Raw genomic sequence first — 23,316 nt, forward strand, 5'->3', positions numbered from 1 at the left:
ACATTGGCAGGCTGTGACTAGTGGGATACCGCAAGGATCAGTACTTGGGCCCCAGCTTTTCACAATATATATCAATGATTTGGATGTGGGGACCACATGTAACATTTCTAAGTTTGTGGATGGTACAAAGCTAGGTGAGAATGTGTGTTGTGAGGAAGATGTAAAGCAGCTACAAGAGGATTTGGGCAGACTTAGTGAGGGGGCAAGAATGTGGCAGATGGAATAGAATGTGGAAAAATGTGAGGTTATCCACTTGAGTAGAAGGAACAGAAGTGCAGAGTATTTCCTAAATGTTAAGAGGTTAGAAAGTGTAGATATATAAAGGGACCTGGGTGTCCTTGTCCATAAGTCACTGAAAGCTAACATGCAGGTGCAGCAGGCAATTAGGAAGGCTAATGGAATGTTAGCTTTTATTGCAAGAGGGTTCGAGCACAGGAGTAGTGAAGTCTTGCTTTAATTGTATAGAAGCTTGGTTAGACCGCACTGAGAGCACTGTGTGCAGCTTTAGTCCCCTTACCTCAGAAAGAATATTATTGCCATAGATGGAGTGGAGCAAAGGTTCACCAGACTTGTTCCGGGGATGGCGGGACTGTCTAATGAAAAGAGACTGGGGAAACTAGGCCTGTATTCTCGAGTTTCGAAGAATGAGAGGTGTTCTCATTGAAACCTACAAAATATTTAAAGGAATAGATAGGGTAGATGCAGGGAAGATGTCTCCCCTGGTTGGGGAGTCTAGAACCAGGGGACACAATTTCAAAATATGGGGGAAGTCACTTAGGACCGAGATGAGGAGAAATTTCTTTACTCAGAGGGTTGTGAATCTTTGGAATCCTCTACCCCAGAGGGCTGCGGAAGCTCAGTCATTGAGTATGTTTAAGGTAGAGATTGATAGATTTCTGACTAACAACGTAAATGGTTATGGGGATAGTGTGGGTCAAAGGCATTGAAGTGTTCGATCAGCCATGATCGTATTGAATGACAGAGCAGGCTCGACGGGCTGAATGGCCTTCTCCTGTTCCTATGTTCCTATCCGAATCCCCTCTTCCTGTGACCTCAGCAGTTCTGCCTCCAGAGGCCGAGGAGAGTGCCACTGTTTCACTGTAATAGCTGGAAAGCAGGTAGAGGCCCTCCAGGTCCCAGGCCCTCCAGAGGACGCCCGCCAAGGTCATCACAGGGCAGCAGTCAGCAGGCTGCCTCCACCTCCGCTGTGGATGTCCAGGGAGCACCAAGACGAAGCGACAACGTTGGGAAAGTTAAGAAGATGTAACTCTTTTCGAGTCAAAACAATTAACTAAATTAACAAAAACAAGGGATGAATCAAGCACAGCCCCTAAATCAGGTCAGCTGTAAAATCAAGGAAAAACTTTAAAGGAAACTTACAAACATCAAACCAAGATGTGATTAAAGGGGTCAACAAAACACCCCAGTCCCCGTGGTGCCCACCGGGCACGGAAGGCCTCGATGGTGCCGGCAGACACCGCGTGCTCACTCTCCAGGGACACCCGGCCGCGAACGTAGCCGCGGAAGAGGGACAAACAATCGGGCGGGACTCCCCCGTCGATCGCCCGCTGCCTGGACCTGTTAATGGCCAACCTGGCCAGGCCCAGGAGCAGGTTCACGAGGAGATCCTCCTCCTTCCCGACCCCCTTCCGCACCGGGTGTCCGTAGATCAGGAGCATGGGACTGAAGTGCAAACAAAACAGTAACAAAAGGTTTGTTAAATAACTAAAAAAGGAGTGCAGCCTACAACACCCTATATATGCATGGTCCACGGACTCCACAAGACCACAAAAAGGGCAAGTGTCCTGGGAGTCCGTGAACCTAAACATCCTTCGATTGTATGGGACTGCTGCGTGCAACACCCTCCAACCCAGGTCCCCGATAGAAAGCAGGAGGACACCTCTGTAGAGGGCCTAAGAAGATGTAGTTACATAGCCTGGGCAGGGGTGTTAATCATCTGTACATAATGTTCACTATTGTCAATAAACTCCCAAGAATATCTCTCTGCCTATGGCTCTTTGTTCTGATGAGCAGTGTCACTCAGATATGAAACGTTTCTACACAAGGTAAAGGGCCTCTTCATTGTGTTTTGTGCAGCCTTCAGACCACAGTGATGGTCGGGCCTCACACTCACTGGACACATTACTGATGCCTGCACCTCAATGGTGCTCGTCATTGCTGCCAGAATGTTGTGGGCAGGCGTCACAGAGTTTTGTCATTCTCTCTGTGTGCTCTCAGCACCTTTAAGGTGTGGCTGGCTCCCATCTCTTCAGCATCTGTGACCACAGATGCTGTGCTCCTGAACGGCTCAGGTGCTGAAGGCTGACAAAGGATCAGATGCTTCTAAAGTTTCATGGTTGTGTCTCCATGATATGACCCTGATCACAGAGTCCAAGCGAGCTGCCCTCGGCCAGACAGGAGTCAGACATTCTCAGAGGCTATGTGAAGATCTATGGAGAGTCCTCACTGCATGTTGTCATCGTCCTCCTGCAATCGCGCGACTATTAGGGCCTCCATGACAGGTACCTTATCACAGTGGGTATTCGCGCTGCTATAAGCCAGACTGGAGTCAAACATTCACAGGTGCAAAATGAGGATTTATGGGGTCCCCTCACTGCATGTTGCCATCATGCTCCACAAATCTAGCAGCTATGAGTACGCCTGCCTCGTCTGGCCAGTGCGACAGCCTCATTGCCGTTATCGCCGCCTTCGAGGACCCCCTCATCACCGTCAGCTTCCTTCTTATCCAAGGAGACCTCCAGCTCCTGTATCTCCTCCTCAGCCAGCTTGTCTCCCTGTTGCAGTGTCAGGTTGTAAAGGGCGCAACAGGCGACGACAATATGCGACACCTTCTGTGGACTATATTGCAGGGTCCAGGCACCGGAACCTCATTTTCAGCATCCTGATTGTCTGCTCCACCAAGTTGTGAGCTGCAGCATGAGCCTCGTTATACCTGCGCTCTGCTGCAGTCTGAGGCCGCCACACGGGTATCATCAGCCACGTCCTTGTCCCCGAGGAGCCATCCCTGCAGCTCTGTGGACCCTAGAATATGCCAGGGATCTGTGACCGACTGAGAGTGTAGTCGTGCAACACTCCCTGGAAACCGTGCTCAGACCTGCAGGGTGTGCTTTTGTGGTGGTCTCAGACCAGCTGCACATTCACCAAATGGAATCCCTTGCAGTTGGTGTAGTTGACCACATGTTGCGATGGAGACCTGAGCGCCATGTGAATGCAGTCGATCGCACCCTGCACCTGTGGGAAACCCAAGATCTGGGCAAATCCAATCGCTCTTGCGTCCTGGCTGTCCTGGTCCCGGGCGAAATGCACAAAGTTGTGTGCCCTCGCGAAGATGGCATCCATGACCTCATGGATGCATCTGTGGGTGGAGACTTGAGAGATCCCACAAAGGTCACTTGTGGAGCCCTGAAAGGAGCCACTGGCATCGAAATTGAGCCCTGCGGTCACTTTCACGGCCACTGGCAGTGGATGCCCTCCACGTCTCCGTGGCGCCAAACCCTGCAGCAGGTATCAGATGTGACTAACCAGTTCCCTGGACATGCACAGTCTTAGGTGACCCTGGTTTTCGGTCATCTGCAGGAATGAAAGGCGGCATCTATAGACCCTGGGTGTCGCTAAGTGCCAACCAGTGACAACTCGCTGTGGCTCTTTGGCAGTGTGTGCGGGAGCCCAGCCGCCCCTTCTTATGAAGGGCGCTGCTCCTCCCTCTGCGCAGCCAGCAGCCTCAGTCGCTCTTTTCTCCGTCATCTTCACTCTCTGTACACCACAAAGCATACAGCTAGTTCACCAGGCTCCGTGCTCCTGATGTTGTACTCCTGAAGGATGAAAGAGAGAGACACGTGGATTAGCATGGGTGTACTAAGAATCTGTCCTGCTTAAGTGTGAAGGCCCATTAATGCAACGTGGAGAGTGCTGGCCACCACTTGGATGGCCAGAGATTAGTGCACTGCAGATAAGCTAGCGGCCCGACTCCAATCGTATCATTGGCTGCGCATGAACTGTCTCAGTTGCAGAGGAATGTTCACTTTATATAAGGTGCCCCTAATGCGTGGCCGCTTCCCTCGCCCACCCTACCCCCCCACCCTAAATGCTTGTGTGCTACATTCAACTGCAAGGCAGCCCTAGTACCCCTGCCACCATCCCCCTGAAGCTTGAAGTCCAAGGGGTGACCCTGGTAAGCACTGTGCAATGTTACTGTGAACTCACCTCTGAGTTCCCCTCAAAGTGCAGCCCGCCAAGTGCACGCCTTTTATATGCTGTTGTGAAACGTGTCGGCAGGAAAGAATGCTGATGTGGGTGGAAGATCCAGCAGGGTGGGACGATTCTGGTGTCCGATGGCAGGAAAAGTGGCCCACTGGCTTCACGCCATCATGAAACCGATCACACCATATTGTCCACTCACACTACCAAACACGCCCGACGCCAGCTAGCACAGAAAATCTTGGCCGCAATTTAAATTGTAGATTTGCTAGAAAAATAAGGGTTCTGATGTAAAGTATGGCAGTTTGAATCATTCTCCTATTCTAGCCCTCTCTATGTTTAGGAACACATCACAGCTGTGCAGCACATGATTGCCCTCCAGGCATCCTTGTTGGATGAAACTTTGCAACAGGAACATGATTTGGAAAACTGTCCCTGCCATGTAACTTAATGGCAATCCACTTGAACTTGTACTTGCCCAGTAGATATGAAAGGCTGAGGTAATAAAGAAGGTTTATTGAGCTCAATAATAATATCTGGGCATTAAGCAGAATTAGAATCAACAATAGAAGAAGAAAAAGAAGAATTAGAATTAGTGTTCTCACACAATGTGTTATTAGAAAATGGAATGCCTTAGCACAAGAGGCTACTCAGTATAGGAACAGTAGGCCGTCATCCCCCAGTAAGTTCCAAAATTCAGTTAGATCATAAGAGCATAAGAATTAGGAGCAGGAGCAGGCCCTTTGGCTCCTTGAACCTGCTCCGCCATTCAATAAGCTCATGGCTGATCTGATTGTTGCCTTAAGTCCACTTTCCCTGCTGTCTGCCCACCCATAACCCTTGTAGAGACTGATTTGTACTTCAACTCCATTAACCAGCCTTTGCTTCACTTTCTTTGATATCCTTATTGTCTGTGGAATTTTGTTGGAGCAAATTCAAGTGTACCACTACCCTTTTGTGTGAAAATATTTCCTGATTTTACTCCTGAATGGCCTAGCACTAATTCTAGGACTGTGTCCCTTTTGTTCTAATACTCTGATACTGGTGAACGTAAAGGATTCTTTTGCAATATTTCGAAGAAAAGGAGCAGAGTCCTGGCCAATCTTTATTCCTGAATCGACATCACAAAAAAGCACTTTGCTATTTGTAGGAGTTTGCTGTACACCGATTGGCTGCTGCACTTCCTACATTACAACAGTGACTACACTTCAAAATTATTTCATTGGCTGAAGTAATGACGCTTTGAGATGTCAGGTGGTCGTGAAAAGTGCTTTAAGTCTTTTTATTTTAAACATCTCAATCAAATCACCCGTCAATCTTCTAAATTCAATCGAATGCATGACAAAGTTATGCTACCAAACCTAATATAATTCTGGTGGATCTGCATAGTACCTTGTCCAAGACCAGTATACCTTTCTTGAGGTACGATACCTAGAAAAGAATATAATATTACGGATAGGCTCTGCACAACTGAAAAAAAAACTCCCTCTCCTTTGTATTTCAATCCCTTTGAGGTAAAGCTAACATTCCATTTGCCTTTCTGATTACATTTGGTACCTGGGTGTGAACTAGCTTTTAGTGACCTATGCATGGACAACTAAGTTCCTTTGTTCTTCCAAAGCTTCTAGTTTTTCATCGTTAAAATAATATTCTGGTATTGTTTTTCTCAGATCAAAAGTGAATGACCTTGCACTTCCTAACGTCAAACTTCATCTGCAACAGCTTTTCCCACTCACTTTGTCTGTCTATGTGCGTTAGTAACTTTCTTCTCGCATCTAAATCCAAGCCATTAATTAATATGGTGAGAAGCTGAGGCTCCATTACAGACACCTGGGAAATGCCACCTGTTATTGCCTGGAGCTGTGAACTTTTTATTCATTTTCACTGCAAGGAATGTGACAACAAAAGAAAGAACTTGCATTAATGCCTTTCATGACTTCAGGATGTCCTAAAACACTATACAACTAATGAAGTAATTTTGAAGTGTAGTCACAGTTGCAAGATATCACAAACAGCAATATGATACTAACCAGATGATCTGCTTTAGTGATATTGTTTAAGGACTAAATTTTGACCAAGACACCAGGGGAACTCCCCTTCTCTTTAAATAGTGCAATGGGATCTTTTATGTCCATCTGAGGGAGCACAAGGGGTTTAACATCTCATCCAAAAGACAGCACCTCAGACAGTGCCAAGCAAGATGCTGTGCCCAAAGCACTGGAGTGGGACATGAAGCTACAAGCTTTTGATTCTGAGGAGAGAGTGCTAGCCACTGAGTACATTAAAAAAAATTGAGTCTTTTAATGTTATTTTCACTGAGGTTTCCACACGACAATGTTTTCCTTAAAACTGCATTCCCGTGAAGGGACAATTGAATGGAAAATAGCTCCCCCTATGTAATGTAAACTGATGTGTTCCACAGGAACTGGAGTTCCATTTTTGAAACTATTTATGCTGATTCTGTATTTCAGGCAGATGAAGGTGAAATCTGGAGAGTGGTTTATTGAGGAAAGAGCAAAGAAATTTCACCAGGAGCAAGGTATTTGCAATGCACTGTAAACAGCCCACACTTTTTTCTTGTGGTAGCTCAGATGTCAGATTTATTGAATTTAGTTTCAATTTGTGGCGGGAATATAGACCTCTGTGTTGCTAATCATAGCCATAGCCACCAGGACACCATATTTATATTTTCACAATAGCCATTTTCCAGTTTAGTGGAAGGGAATAGGAATGTGTTAGTAACCCCATCCATCGTGTCATGGAGTCTGGGGGTATGTTTTGGGAAGTTTCTGAGCCATAGCTCTCAACATAATGAGAGCTGGTGAGAGTTCAATTGGGAAGGACCTAGACCCTAACCAACGAAGAGTCAGTGACAGTAGCATATTTGATGTAGTCTACATGTGTTTTAGCAAGGCTTTTGACAAGGTTCCAGATGGCTGGCTGATCAGAAAGTTTAAAGTGGCAAATTGGATCCAAAATTGGCTTAGTGATAGGAGGTTATGGTCAACCGGTGTTTTTGTAATTGGAAGGCTTTTTCCAGTGGGCTTCTACAGAGCTCAGGACAGGGCCCCTTGCTGTTTGTGGTATATCAATGATTTAGACTTAAATGTAGGGGTCATATTTAAGAAATTTGCAGATGATACAAAAATTAGATGTGTGTTTGATAGTGAAGAAGAAAGCTGTTGACTCAGGATGATATCAATGGACTCGTCAATTGGGAAGAAAAGTGGGATTCAGGAGGAAGTTAAGATGGATCATCCACTTGGCACTTCTGGCTGCAAGTGGTTGCAAATGCTTCAACCTTGTCTTTTGTACTGATATACTGGGCTCCCCAATCATTGTGAGTGGGGATATTTGGGGAGCCCCTCCTCCATTTACTTGCTTAATTGTCCACCACCACTGGGAAGAGTGTCCTGCAGTCAGTTCTTGTTGAAAATAACAAGAGTGACATCACAAGACAGCGCAAGAGAGCGGCAGAGAGATTAGAGCCAGTGCGAGTGCGGGGAAGCTCCAAAAAGTGAGGTCAGCACAAAGGTGAGAGCTGATTGGTGAGTAGTGGGTAAGTGTTTTTCTCCAGTTTTTTCTCCAGTTGTTCTCCAGTCTAAAATAGATTAAGCTAAGGAAAGGTAAGAGTTCTAGTTTTTATTGAAAGTACATAAATAGTTTAACTTTTTTTACTGTATTTAACTTAAATTAATGAGTTTTTTTTTCAACTAGAGGCATGGCAGGGCAGCTCAGTCAGTGTTATGTACCGCCTGCAACATGTGGGAAGTCCTAGATGCTCCTTGCGCTCTGACCGACCATGTGTGCAAGAAGTGCCACCAGCTGCAGCTACTTGAGCTCCGTGTTTCGGAGTTTGAGTGGCAACTGGAGGCACTGAGGTGTATCCACGAGGCTGAGAGTTTTGTGGATAGTACGTTTTTAGGCGTGGTCACCCCACAGGTGGTCAGGAAATCCCCAGGGTTCATCTCGCTTGAGAACCATTTTCCTGCATTGGAAAATGGTGAGAGTGATGGTTCCTCTGGGGAGTGCAGCCTCGCTCTTGGCACTGTGAGTGGCTCAAATGCACAGGGGGGGGAGGAAAAAGAAGGGGAGAGCAATAGTGGTAGGAGGCTTGATAGTAAGGAGATCAGACAGGCGTTTCTGTGGCAGGAGCTGTGACTCCACTGAATGGCTGCAGGGCATTCTAAAGGGGGAGGGCAAACAGACAGAGATCGTAGTACATATTGGTACCAACGACATAGGTAGAAAGAGGGTTGAGGTCCTGCATGCAGAATTTAGGGAGCTAGGAAGCAGATTAAAAAACAAGACCTCAAAGGTAGTAATCACTGGATTACTTCCGGTGCCACGCGCTAGTGAGCATAGAAATAAGAGGTTAGTCCAGATGAATGCGTGGCTGGAGAGATGGTGCAGGAGGGAGGGATTTAGATTTCTGGGACATTGGGACCATTTCTAGGGACAGTGGGACCTGTACAAAGCGGACAGGTTGCACCTGAACCGGAATGGGACCCCATCCTTGTGGGGAGGTTTGCTAATGCTGTTGGGGAGGGTTTAAACTAACTTGGCAGGGGGATGGGATCCTGAGAGGAAGTTCAGCAGGGGGAGAGGCACAGCCAAAATTAGAAGAGAGAGTAAGTGAGTCTAGAAGGCATCGAAATTATAGGCAAGTTAAGGCACAAGGGAGTTTGGCAAGGTTGGATGGTATTTAGTTTAATGCAAGGAGTCTGACAAATAAGGCAGATGAGTTGAGGGCACAAATTAACACATGTAAGTATGATGTCATTGCAGTCACAGAGACATGGTTGAGAGAGGGGCAGGTTTGGCAGCTTAATATTCCAGGATATAGGGTCTTCAGGTGAGACAGTGAAGGAGGTAAAAGAGGAGGGGGTATTGCAATATTGATTAAGGAATTAATTACAGCAGTAAGGAGGGATGACATCTTAGAAGGCTCCTCAAAGGAAGCCATATGGGTAGAGCTGAAAAACAAAAAAAGGAGCAATCACATTGCTGGGAGTGTACTATAGGCCCCTAAACAGTCAGAGAAATAGAAGAGCAGACATGTAGGCAACTTTCAGAGAAGTGTAAAAATATTAGGTTTGTAATAGTGGGGGATTTCAATTTCCCCAACATTAACTGGTTTAGTCATAGTGTGAAAGGTTTAGAGGGAGCAGAATTCTTAAAATGCTTCCAGGAGAGCTTTTTAAACCAGTATGTAGCAGGTCCTAGAAGAAAGGGGGCAGTCCTGGACTTAATTTTAGGGACTGAAGCCAGGCAAGTGGTAGAGGTATCAGTGGGGGAGCATTTTGCAGATAGTGATCATAACTCCGTTAGTTTCAAGGTTGTTATGGAAAACGATAAGGATGGGCCAGAAATTAGAGTTCTAAATTGGGGGAAGGCCGATTTTAACAAGATCAGATATGATTTGGCCAGAGAGTGGACTGGGAGCAGCTACTTTTAGGTAAATCTGCGTCAGAGCAGTGGGACTCATTTAAGAAGGAAATAGGGAGAGTACAAGGTCAACATATTCCAGTGAAGATAAAGGGTGGGACCAACAAATCCAGGGAACCCTGGATGTCAAGGGATATACAGGATTGGATAAAGAGGAAAAGGGAGGCTTATGGCAGATACCAAGGGCTCAAAACTGTGGAAGCCCTAGAGGAGTATAGAATGTGTAGGGGGGAACTTAAAAAGGAAATTAGGAGAACAAAAAGGGGGCATGAAAAAACATTGGCAGATAAAATAAAGGAAAATCCTAAGTTATTTTACAAGTACATTAAGAGTAAGAGGATAACTAGGGAAAGAGTAGAGCCCATTAAGGACCATGGTGGTAATTTGTGTGTGGAGGGTTCTAAATGAATACTTTGTGTCGGTATTCACAAGTGAGAGGGACAACGTGGGCATGGAAATCAGGCAGAAGGACTGTGATATAATTAAATAAATTCGCACAGAAAGGGAGGAGGTTCTAAGTGGTCTGGCAGGCTTAATAGTAGATTAATCTCCTGGCCCAAATGAAATGTATCCCAGGCTGTTGAGTGAGGCAAGGGAGTAGATAGCAGGGGTGCTGGCAATAATTTTTAAAACCTGTCTGGCCACAGGAGAAGTGCCAGGGGACTGGTGGACAGCCAATGTGGTACCGTTATTCAAGAAGGGAGGAAGGGATAAACCAGGAAACTACAGGCCGTCAGTCTAACCTCAGTGGTGGGGATACTATTGGAAGCAATTGTGAGGGACAGAATTAATCTACACTTGGAGAGACAGGGATTAATCAAGGACAGTCAGCATGGTTTTGCTAAAGGTCTGACCAATTTGATTGAATTTTTCGAAGAGGTGACCAGGTGTGTAGATGAGGGCAATGCATTTGACGTAGTCTACTTGGACTTCAGCAAGGCTTTTGATAAGGTCCCACATGGGAGACTGATAACGAAGGTAAGAGCCCATGGGATCCAAGGCAATTTGGCAAATTGGATCCAGAATTGGCTGAGGGGCAGGAAGCAGAGGGTGATGGTCGAGGGGTGATTTTGTGACCGGATGCCTGTGTCCAGTGGGGTTCCACAGGGATCGGTGTTGGGTCCCTTGCTGTTTGTGGTATATCTAAACAATTTAGACTTGAATGTAGGAGGGTTGATCAGTAAGTTCGTGGATGACATGAAAATTGGTGGGGCGGTAAATAGTGAGGAGGATAGCCTTAGATTACAGGAGGATATAGATGGGCTGGTCAGATGGGCTGATCAGTGGCAAATGGAATTTAATCTGGATAAGTGTGAGGTGATGCACTTGGGCAGGACAAACAAGGCATGGGAATCCATGGTGAATGGTAGGACCCAGGGAAGTACCGAGGATCAGAGGGACCTTGGTGTGCATGTCCACCGGTTCCTTAAGGTAGCGGCACAGGTAGATAAGGTGGTTAAGAAGGCATGTGGGATACTTGCCTTTATTAGCCAAGGCATAGAATATAAGAACAGGGAGGTTATGCTGGAACTGTATAAAATGCTGGTTAGGCCACAGCTAGAATATTGCGTGCAGTTCTGGAATCTGCATTATATGAAGGATGTGATTGCACTAGAGAGAGTGCAGAGGAGATTTACCAGGATGTTGCCTGGACTGGACAGTTTTAGTTATGAGGAGAGATTGGATAGACTGGGGTTATTTTCATTGGAGCAGAGGAGATTGAGGGGGGACATGATTCAGGTGCATAAAATTATGAGGGGCACAGATAGGATAGACAGGAAGGAACTTATCCCCTTGTTGAAGGGATCAATAACCAGGGGGCATAGATTTAAGGTAAGTGGCAGAAGGTTTAGAGGGGATGTGAGGAAGAAATTTTTCACCCAGGGGGTGGTGGGAATCTGGAACTCACTGCCTGAAAAGGTGGTAGAGGCAGACAGCCTCATAGCATTTAAGAAGTATTTGGATGTGCATTTGTGATGCCATGGCATACAAGGCTATGGGCCTAGTGCTGGAAAATGGGATTAGAATAGTTAGGTACTTGTTTGACCAGCGAAGGGCCTTTTTCTGTGCTGAGGCCTCTACAACTCACTCATGACTGCATATGGCGGGACTGCAGAACTTAGGTCTGATCCGCTGGTTATGGGATCGCTTAACTCTGTCTATCGCATGCTGCTTATGCTGTTTGGCATGCAAGTCCTGTGTTGTGGCTTTGCCAGGTTGACACTTCATTTTTAGGTATGCCTGGTGCTGCTCCTTGCATGCCTTCCTGCACTTTTCATTGAACCAGGGCTGATCCCCCAACTTGGTGGTAATGATAGAGTGGGGGATATGCTGGGCCATGAGATTACAGATTGTGGTAAATGCAATTCTGCTGCTGCTGATGGCCTACAGCACCTCATGGATGCCCAGATTTGAATTGCTGGGTCTGTTTGTGGTAGTGCCAGATATGGAGGGTATCCTCAATGTGAAAGCAGGACTTTGACTCTAAAAGGACTGTGCGGTGGTCACTCCTACAAATGCTGCCATCGACAGGTGCATCAGCAACAGGTATATTGGTGAGGTCAAGTATGTTTTCCCTCTTGTTGGTTCCCTCATCACCTGCCACAGACCCAGTCCAACAGTTATGTCCTTTAGGACTTGGCAGCTCGGTCAGAGTGGTGCTACCGAGCCACTCTTGGTGATGGTAACTGAAGTCTCCCATCTAGAGTACATTCTGCACCCTTGCCACCCTCAGTGCTTCCTCCAAGTGGTATTCAACATATTCATCAGCTGGGAGGATGGAGCAGGTGGTAATCAGCAGGAGTTTTTCTTACCCATGTTTGACCCGATGCCATGAGACTTCATGGGGTCCAGAGTCAATGTTGAGGGCTCCCAGGGCTACTCCTTCCCAACTGAATTCCACTATGGGTGGGACAGGTCATATCCAAGAATTGTAATGGTGGTGTCTGGGACATTGTAAGGTATGATTGCATGAGTATGACTATGTCAGGCTGTTGCTTGACTAGTCTGTGGGACAGCTCTCCCAATTTTGGCACAAGCCTCCTGATGTTAATAAGGAAGATTTTCCAGGATTGACAAGGCTGGTTGTGCCATTGTCATTTCTGGTGCCTAGGTCGATGCCAGATTGTCCGTCTGGTTTCATTCCTTTTTTTAGATTTTGTAGCGCTTTGATACAACTGAGTGGCTTGCTAGGCTATTTCAGAGGGCATTTAAGATTCAACCTCATTGCTGTGGGTCTGGGGTCACATGTAGGCAGATTTCCTTCCCTAATGGGCGTTAGTGAACCAGGTGGGTTTTTGCATCAATCGACAAAGGTTTCATGGTCACTATAACTGAAACTAGCTTTTATCCAGATTTATTATTAATTGAATTTTAAATTTCAACCAGCTACAGTGGCAGGATTTGAGCCCGTGCCTCACAGAGCTGCTGGACAATTGTTGGGCTGCTGTTCTCATGTCTCAGCAGTGCCACCATGACTAGTGGCCACTATAGGGACTGCAGTGAAGCTGAGAAGAAGACATTCAGCTTTGAAGCTAGGATATAAGGCGAATCTGGGGTCTCACCAGTGCCAGGCTGGCAGGCCCGGGTGAGGGGGGAAGGGCATGGTTGGAAAGAACAAGGGATTGGGAATGCAGAGTGGGGGTTTGAACCTTGGCCAGGGAGAGGGTCTCATGGACATTGCATGCCCATCAAGAATGTGCCCTGAGTAGCCTGGCACCAAGACTCGCCAGCTTTTATCTGGCGGCCTGGTGACCTGGCTTGGGCCTCTCCTGCTGAGGGTAAAATCCCAGTAGTGGTAGGAAGATGCCCTTAAGTGGCCATTAATTAGCCAATTGAGAGCCTCAATTGGCCCATGGGTGAAGGGTCTGCCGGACGCTTCCCCCACCGCTGGTAAAATCACAGTGGAGTGGGCGTAGGTAGGTTCTGGGAATGGTGCTACTGGCATGATGCCCAATTTTACAACCATGCCCCCAGCCTGCCATCCTGTCAAATTCTGGCCTATGTTTTTAGACGAAGATGGTTTGATGGCCCTTTTGAAGAGATTTTTTAAATCATATCATTGGGCCCATCCTTGGCTTCTCCTCTGTATCACCTTACTCCAATTTTCTTATCTTGGGGGCAGATATAAATGATCCAGTCCATGAGATTTTGAATGGGTTCAGTGCCTAACATCTGTTAACATGGGAATACAATATCAAGTGTAGACCAGATCATTCCTGCAGGCCTCCTCTGCAATTCAGTTAGATTCTGGCTGGTCTGCACCTCAGCTTCATTTATCTGCCTTCACTCCATAGCTCTTGATGAACTTGTCTAACAAAAGTCTAGCAATCTCTGTCTTGAAACCTCTAATTGTCTCAGCATCCACAGTCTTTCTGGGGAGAATGTTCCAGATTCTACCCTTTCTGTGAAGAAACACAAACTGATTTCCCTCCCTCTTCTCTGGTAAAGCTATCCCATCAGAATTTCAAGGCCACTGTTTCTGAACCATAATGCCCAGGAAATTTTAGGTGTGATGCCTTGAGTTAGCTGATCTCATTTGTGGGAGACCCTGCTAGAAGTATCTTTAGGAGCCATTAATGAGGCCTTTTTGAATGGAATTTGACTTACCTTTAATATTAATGGTGGTTAAACTGGGTTGCACTTATTTTAAAGGCTAGGATAGAGGAAAGATCTGCATGTGGTAAGACACCGAGTATAAGTGCACTTCAGTCAGGGCAGTGGGAAAGGATAGCACAGATGCTAACTCTCTGGAGGGTGAGACCTTGCAAACTCAGATTATTGCCATCATTGCTCTGGGTGTTACTGTTCAGAGGGGCTTTCAGGATGTCACATCAGTCCATCAATCAATCTCAGGAGTCCAGCATTGGCTCTAAGGATCACCAACCTGCTGTCCTCTCCCAGAATTACACAATTCCTGCTCCCACCTTGCCAATCTGTCAGAGCCCTTGCTGTTGCTTGTCAGCCAGCTAGCTCGGACTGCTGCAGCCCAGGCAGAGAAAGTGCAGGCTGAAGCAGGGCCTTCTAGGCCCAGAGTTGTTCAAGGTTGCCCTCCAAGGCCATCTTCAACCTCCTCAATTGAATGTCACAGCCTTCCATCATTCATGCAGAAGCCACTGGGGAAGTACCTCATCAGAATGATTAGAGAGACAAAGGCACCATGAAGACAAGCACTAAGAGAATGCACAACACTGATTAATTTATTTTCATTTGCATTATGTAATGACTGAATTTATAAATTTGGATTGGATGTGTATTTTTTGGTGGTTTTTATTTTTGTGTTGTCAGAAAGAGGAAAGTGTGATAGTCAGGGGCAGAGGAAGGTAAGGAGTATGATATTGTTGCTGACCAGGGAGATATAGTTGAGGTTACTGCCATCACTCATTAATTATTTCATCACTTGAAGCCCCGGCAGAAAAGAGCTATCTACAATGTTACAATGTACTTTCCTTTCTTCTTCCTGTTCCTCCACTTCCTTTTGGACTTTCTCCTCCTCCAATTCCTTCTGCTCCTGCACCTTAGATTTTCACTTGATGGGTATTGGTAAGGGCTGTTCCCTCATAATGATGAGATTGTGATACCTGTTCAGCTGGGTAAGGCAGAGTTCCTTCGGAAATGGTTCAAATGCAGGTGGGACAGAGGACTCGAGTAGAATGAGGGAATCATGATTACTGTCGGTATAATAGGCATTCCCTTGCATGATGCACTTGCTGCCTATGGGCACACACCAGCTGCACATTCGGGGAGTGGAATTCCTTTTGTTTCAGGAAAATTGAAGAATTCACTTGAGGCATATGCAGGGCAATGTGTCTGCAGTCTGCAGTCAGTGGCACATAAGGGAGCCTGCAATCTGTGCAAACTCACAAGCTTGCTGGTCTCTGGCAAGAGAAAATGAGATGAAGCTCTGTCTGTGCGTAGAGAGCCTCAGGGACTTCTTCTATGGAGCAGTGTACGGAAAACTGAAGTGTTGCTTGTATCGCCTGCAGCAGCCTAGAAAGAGCCAAATGAATAAAGGTCACCCTGATAGCCTTAGGAGGCAATGCAATCCTTGCCCTGCTTTGAGATTGCAGGTGTGGTGGCAGAAATTGACAGGTTTCCATCCTGCCCTCCTTAGTGAAATTCATTGTCCTCATTGAAGTTGAGGTGAAAGAATTGCTTCCTAAAGACTCACAGAGGCTTTCTGTTGACTGCACTTCTTCCCTTCCTGCTTCTTCCTTTTTAAGCAGCTTTTCCTGCTCTCTGTGACCTCTCTTCATTCATACAGTCATATTCACTTCCAGGTGGAAAGACTAACAGGACACCAATTTCTGGAAGTAACTTATTTCAACACCAGTTTTTAAATGAACAGAAAAGTATCTCAGCAACAGTTAGGCCACTCCCTGTAGGCTACTGAAAATTTAGCAAGTCCTGGAAAGCTCCAAGATAGCATAGAATTCCATCAATGGGCATGTGAAATATCCAGAAACGAACTTGTAAGTAGTTACTGACAAGCAGCGTTGGTTGGGGATCCTACGTGTTGTTTAATGTCACGTGTGAGGTTAAGAAAGGGTGCAAATTGTGACATGACATTTGAAAATGGTAGCGGTGGCATAAAATCAGTGTAACACACAGATTTACATCATAATCTTCCTGCCCTGCAAACTGTTAAATTTGCCGATGACATCAAGATAGGTAGGAAAGTAAGTTGCCGAGAGGAGGTAGAGAGCCTGCAAAGGGGTAGAGACAGGTTAAATGAGTGGGCCAAAAATTGGCAGGTGGAGTATAACGTGGGAAAATGTGAACTTGTCCACTTTGGCAGGAAGAATAGAAAAGCAGCATATTACTGAAAAGGAGAGAGATTTCAGAATTCTGAGGTACAGAGGGATCTGGGTGTCCTGGTACATGAATCACAAACAGTTAGTATGCAGGTACAGCAAGTGATTAGGAAAGCAAATGGAATGTTGGCATTTATTGCAAGGGGAATGGAATATAAAAGCAGGGAAGTTTTACTACAGGGCCTTGGGGAGACCACATCTGGAATATATATATACATATATATCAGAGAAGGTTCACATGACTCATTTCTGGGATGAAGGGCTTATCTTATGAAGAAAGGTTGAACAGGTTGGGCCTATACCCATTGGAGTTTAGAAGAATGAGAGGTGATCTTATTGAAACGTATAAGATCCTGAGGGGATTGGATAAGGTAGATACCAGGAAGATATTTCCACTTGTGGGAAAGACTAGAACCAGGGACACAGTTTAAGAATAAGAGGTCTACTGTTTAAGACAGAGTTAAGGAGGACTTTTTTTCTCTCAAAGGATTGTTCGTATGTGGAATTCTCTTCCCCAGAAAGCAGTGGAGGCTGGGTTATTGAATTTATTCAAGACAGAGTCACAGGTTTTTGATAGACAAGGGAGTCAAGGGCAGATAGCAAAGTGGAGTTGAGACCACAACCAGATCAATCATGATCCTATTGAATGGCGGAGCAGGCTTGATGGGCTGAATGGCCTACTCCTGCTCCTAAGTCCTGTGTTCCTATGTTCCTATGCTGGTGGTATTTAATATTTTAATTTTTACCAACAGATGCATATATCTTACTAATTAATATATTCCACCATAATGTGCAACTTCATATTTAAGTAAAAACACGACTTCCTTGCAAATGAAAAATTTAGGAAAAAATGAATGTTCATTTGGTGTCTGCTCCTTGCTATTAATTATCCTCTTCATCATCATCATCGCCTTCTTGAATAATCCCAGTCTCTGGAAGCACTGAACAATATTGGCCAAGGAGAAGCTTGTTGTAATGGCAGTGATGGCAAACCCCAGAGAAAAAGATAATCAGGTAGTCTGTCAGAGTCAGTGAGAATTCACACTCAATGAAGCTGTTGTCAGATAACTTGTTGAGTGTAATCTTTCTCATATCCCTGGGCAAAGAACACTGGATTGCAGCAAGGCCTGCAGGAAGAACATCGGCATTATCCCTGAGCCAGATGAAGAGGTTAGCGAATGTACAGTTGCAGAGCCAGCGGTTGCCCTTCAGCCTCACAGTGTGAAGGGACGGTAAGGAGCTGAGGGTTGTGACACTCAGAGCTTCCAGCGCGTTGTCATTGAGCTCCAGAGCCTGGAAGAGGTCCAAACTCTTGATTGCTTCCTCGTCTACCTGCCCCAGATTGGGGTAGTTGTCCAGGCGTAACATAATCAGTCTGTGCGCCGAGATGAATGCCCCCGAGCTCAAGTGGGAGAAGTTGTTGTACCTCAAGTCTAAATAGATTAGCTTGGTGGTGCTGAAGGTCCCTTTAGCGATGGAGGAGAGGGAATTACTGCTGAGGACCAGGTACACCAGGTCTCTGTGGTACATGAGATGCACAGGTATGAACCCCTTTACAGGGATGCCATCTGGAACATTTCTCAGTCACCTTCTTTGAGTGTTAGGAGAATGTCCAGTGTCTAGATAACATGCAATACAGAGCCCAATTTTACCCCGCCATCTTCAACAGGAGTTTCCTTGGGAAACTGACAGTAAATGGAAGCAGAACTGATTCACAGTTCAAGTGCATATTTAACATTAATTGACCCAAGTGAATAAAGGCTCACTTATTACAGTTGCTGACTCACTTGACCCTGGAAAATGCTTGGCAGGGAGTTCTTGTGTTGAAAAAGTTTTTTCAAAACTTTCGAGAACTTCAAACTGACAAGGTCAGGATGCGAGGCACATTGGATATGCTTTACAGTACATCAGAAGAGGAAGAGGTGAGGTGAGACTGCCCTTGATATCAAGGCAGTATTTGACCTGATGTGGTAGCAAGGCCAATTGAGGCCATTGGAAGTTGGAGGGAAAATCTCCACTAGTTGGAATCGACACCTAGCACAAAGGAAGATGGTTGTGGTTGTTGGACACCAATGTTCAATGCAATGTGGTTGTTGGACACCAATGCAATGTTCAGCACCATTCGCGACTCTCAGATACTGAATTAGTCCATGCCCAAATGCAGCAAGACCTGGACAACATTCAGACTTGGGCTGATAAGTGGCAAGTAACATTCGCCAGTACCAGGCAAATCCCATCGCCAGCAAGAGAGAATCTAACCATCGCTCCTTGATGTTCAATTGCATTACCATCACTAAATGCCCCACTATCAACATCCAGGGGATTACAATTGGCAAGAAACTTAACTGGACTAGCCATATAAATACTGTGAATTCTGCAGTGAGTAACTCTCCTGGCTCCCCAAAGGCTGCCCACCATCTACAAGGCACAAGTCAGGAATGTGATGGAATACTCTCCACTTGCCTGGATGAGTGCAGCTCCAACAAAACTCGAGGAACTTGACACCATCCAAGACAAAGCAGCCCACTTAATGACACTCTATTTGCCACCTTAAACATTCACTCCCTCCACCATCGACACACAGCGGCAGCAATGTGTACCATCTGCAAGATGCACTGCAATAACTCACCAAGGCTCCTTCAACAGCATCTTCCAAACCTACAGCATATACCAAGGACAAGGGCAGCAGACACATGGGAACACCACCACCTGGAAGTTCCACTCCAAGCCATTCACCATCCTGACTTGGAAATATATTGCCGTTCCTTCACTGTCACTGGGTAAAAACTCCCTTCCTAACAGCACTGTGGGTGTATCTACAGCAGGTGGACTGCAGTGGTTCAAGAAGGTGGCTGATTACCACCTTCTCGAGGGCAGTTAGGGATGGGCAATAAATGCTGTTCCAGCAGCAATGCTCACATCTTGTGAAAGAATAAAAAAATGTGCAGCTGTTATGTGCCCACAATAACAAATTCATGCAGGTGTGTGCCATCTTCCTGGTGAACTGTCCTCATGCTGCAGCCATCTAACAATCCAGACCCTTTTGTTCCAGGAAGCAGACTTAAGGAGACAAGGGATACCACCCTTCAACAATGGCTCTTGACAGTACTGAGGTGCTCATTTATATCATGCTTTTTATCAGCACCAGATGTCTCAAAGCAGTTTGCAACCAATGAATTATTTTTGAACCGTAGTCATGCTGGTAATGTAAAAAATGTGGCATCTAATTTGTGCACAGCAAGCTCCCACAAACAGCATTGTGATACTCCCAGAAAGCCTGATATTGATATTGAGATATTGATTGAGGAATAAATATTGGTGAGGACACCAGGGATAAATTCTCTGCTATTCTTTGAAATAGTGCCATAGGATCTTTTACATCCACTTGAGAGGGAAAATGGGGCTTTGGTTTAACATCTCATCTGAAAGGCAAGTAGCCAAAAGTATCCAAAAAGTATCCAAAAGTGCAGCACTCCATCAGTGAAAGTCAATAAAAGACAGTCACAAATGTTCATTCACTACTAAATCATCCTCAATGAAGGCCACCTCTTTAACTATACTGTTTGTTTTGTATTTTTATTTTTGTTGTTGTGCAGGTAAACATGAAACAATAAGTGAGAAGCTCTTGCACACTTTTCGAACGTTGAGGTAAGGTGATGCATTTCTACAGAGAGGTGACATTTAGATACTTCTTGTCCACATATCTGTGAAGATTCAGCCAGCTCTGTATAATGACAACTACAGGAGGGTTCAAATCATATACTACATTTAAAAACTTAGTGCAGTGGGGAAACTATACTTAATATATAACAGAGATCTGGACAAGGCCACTAGCATTAAATGTGCTGGTAAAAAATGTCCAATTTTCTTCTGCACGAAAAACTGACAGCTGATTAGCTATCAGCACATTTTGTGCTGCTGGCCTTGACTAGTTTCACCCCTATGTCTATGTCTTGAGTTGGTGAAGAGTAATGTTGGGGTTAGTTTGACGTGCATGTACCCATCAGATATTAACTAAACAAACAGATTGTTAAACTGCATGATTGAAACAGTAGAGTATAAGTCACATCTAACTTCCGTGCTCCAAACAGATGACATTTTGTTGTGATCCCCGTAGATTCTGATAGCTTTTAAAAAGAGTATAATGGAACACCTAGTAGAGTGGTGGTTGCAAAAAAAATCTACTTCATTTACGAAACAGGATACTGTGACGTGGAACTGTCCTTTCTGGATGGATGAGTTTAGATAGGCTGCTGGTCTCCTTCATCAGTGAGTTATAAATAACTGGCACAGCTCCAGCTGCTTGCCTAAGTGCCCAGTCTCCCCTGTTGATTGTTGAAGAATGTACAACAAATTCTGGTCCCAGTGTTGCCCATCTGTGTGCAGTCCCTAGCCCTTGATGTTTAAATATAAAACCTCAAGCACAGAATATTTGCAACAAAAGGATGCCCTTAAGTGCTAAAGCACTACCTTGAATGTAAATATGGGGTGGGATTTTCCACCCCCACCCACCACCACGGGATCACCCAGTCCCACTGAAGGTCAATGGACTTTTGGCTGAATCTCCTGTGGTGGGAGGTGGGGCCGGAAAATCCCAGCCATGGTATGATTTCATTTGAATGTAACTGCTTTGTTCTGGTGGTTGCGGAGGGGGGGTGTCTTTATCTGCTGACATCACCTCTCTCCTCAACAAAACAACCCTTGAGCCTTTTATCCTTGCCAACTACTGCCTCACCTACAATCTCCTTTTTCATCCCTAATGTTCTTGAAAATACTGTCACCTCCCAAATCCATGCCCATTTTCACAGAACTTGATGTTTGAATACCTCCAGTTAGGTTTACAATGTACTGAAACAGCTCTTAACAAAATCACATATGACATCCTATATGGCTGTGACTATCCTTGTCCCTCTCAACTTGTCTGTAACCTTTGACACAGTTACTATGTTCCTCCAATGCCTCTCATCTGTTATCCAGCTGAATGGGACTACACTAGCCTGGTTCCATTCTTACCTACCATCACCTTCAATGATTTCTCACCCTGCTCCTGCACTGTTACTTTGAATGTCCCCCAAACATCTATCCTTGGCCCCTCCCATTTCTCATTACACGAGACATCAGTGACATCATCCAAAAGCACATTCATTTTCAGATATATGCTGCCAACACCCAGCTTTACCTCACCACCACCTCTCCCAATCCCTCCACTATCTCTAAAATTGTCAGATTGCTTGTTTAACATATTACTGGATGAGAAGAAAGTTCTTTCAATTGATTATTAGAAAGACCAAAATCATTATCTTTGGTCCCTGCCACAAACTCCCTTGCCTAGCCACTGACTCTATCCCTCTCCCAGGCAACAGCCTGAGACTGAACCAGGCTGTCCCAGTCTTCATGTTGTATTTGACACTGAGATGAACTTCTGACCACATATTCATGCCATCACTACATGCCGTCTACTGCCACCTCCAACTCCACCACTGCCTCAGCTGCTTAAAAACTCATCCATGCTTTTGTTACCGCGAGACTTGACTATTCCAATGCTGTCCTAATTGATCTCTCATCTTCTATCCTCCATAAACTTAAGCTCATCAAAAATCCTGCTGCTCGTATGCTAATTCGCCCTAACCAATTCCCATTCAGCAATCAACCCTGTGCTGGCTGACCTACATTGACTCTTACTTAAACAATTTCTCAATTTTAAAATTATTATCCTCGTCTTCACATCCATCCATAGTCTCGTCTCTTCCTATCTCTGTAACCTCCTCAATCCCCACAACCTTCTGAGATTTCTCCAATTCTGGCCTGTTGAGCACCCCCCAATTTGAATTGCTTCATCATTGGCAACTGTGCCTCAGCTGTTGAGGCTCTAAGTTCTGGAATCTCTTCCCTAAACCTTTCTGCCTCTGTAATTCTCTTTTTCTCTTTTAAGATACCCCTTTGACCAAGCGTTTGGTTATCTGCCCATTATCACCTTCTGTAGCTCAGAATAATTTTTTTTTTGATAACTCTCCTGTGAAATCTTTTGGGATGTTTTGCTAAGTTAAAAGCATAATATAAATGCATATTCTTCTTGTTGGATATGTTAGAATGTAAGAGCCTATGTACCAAAGTGAGCTCTGTTAATGCTGTATTGCAGCAGGCAGGGATTACTGATGAGTAGCTTGTTTAAGCTACCCAGGTGCAGACATCTTGCCCAGTCAGAACCCAGTTGAGCTTGTTACATAACTCCATTCACATAGATATTTTAACATAAAATTATTTTACAGAATCAGGCCATTCAGTCCAACAGCCTGTCCCAGCGGTTCTCTTCACAAAAGACACCCAGTCTAATCCCACTTTCCTGCTCACTCCCCATATTGTTTAATATCCAATCCAATCTAATCCCAATCTTTTAGAAAGCTAGGGAACAGTCTAGCAAGGAGAACCTCAAAGGTAGTGATCTCTGAAACCCCTGGTGCCATGTGCTAGTAAGATGAATTTGTGGCTGGAGAGTTGGAGAAGGAGGGAGGATTTTGGATTCCTGGGACATCAGGACAGATTCTGGAAGAGGTGAGACCTCCACAGGCTGAATGGGCACCAGGATGCTGCATTTGAAAAGAGAAATAAGGTGCATGAAGGACTGGGAGGGATCTATATCACCAGAGTAAGAAATAGTGTGGTATTAATTGGAGGCAGACTAAGAAGGAAAACAATAAGGTCTAAAATAGGGTTGCAGTGCATGTATGTAAACATATAAAGCATGGTAAGTAAGGTTGACCAGCTGCAGGCAGAGATAGCCTCATGGAACTATGATGTTGTAGTGATAACAGAGACCTGACTCAATGAAGGGCAGCAT

General features: G+C 45.3%; 1 protein-coding gene and 1 pseudogene across 1 annotated transcript in view; one reads left to right on the top strand and one right to left on the bottom strand.

Annotated features, from left to right (window-relative positions):
• The window catches only part of sytl3 (synaptotagmin-like 3), a 189,375-nt gene that overhangs the window by 50,485 nt on the left and 115,574 nt on the right, over positions 1–23,316 (top strand). Inside the window, exons 5-6 of the mRNA XM_078556832.1 lie at positions 6,690–6,757; positions 20,075–20,126. Of these exons, the coding sequence (XP_078412958.1) occupies positions 6,690–6,757; positions 20,075–20,126 (120 nt within the window). The remainder of the gene's footprint in view (positions 1–6,689; positions 6,758–20,074; positions 20,127–23,316) is intronic.
• On the bottom strand, positions 17,361–18,008 carry LOC144689606 (leucine-rich repeat-containing protein 38-like; annotated as a pseudogene).

This window comes from Cetorhinus maximus, chromosome 14 (genome assembly GCF_964194155.1).
Source record: "Cetorhinus maximus chromosome 14, sCetMax3.hap1.1, whole genome shotgun sequence".
In the NCBI taxonomy this organism is placed as follows: domain Eukaryota; kingdom Metazoa; phylum Chordata; class Chondrichthyes; order Lamniformes; family Cetorhinidae; genus Cetorhinus; species Cetorhinus maximus.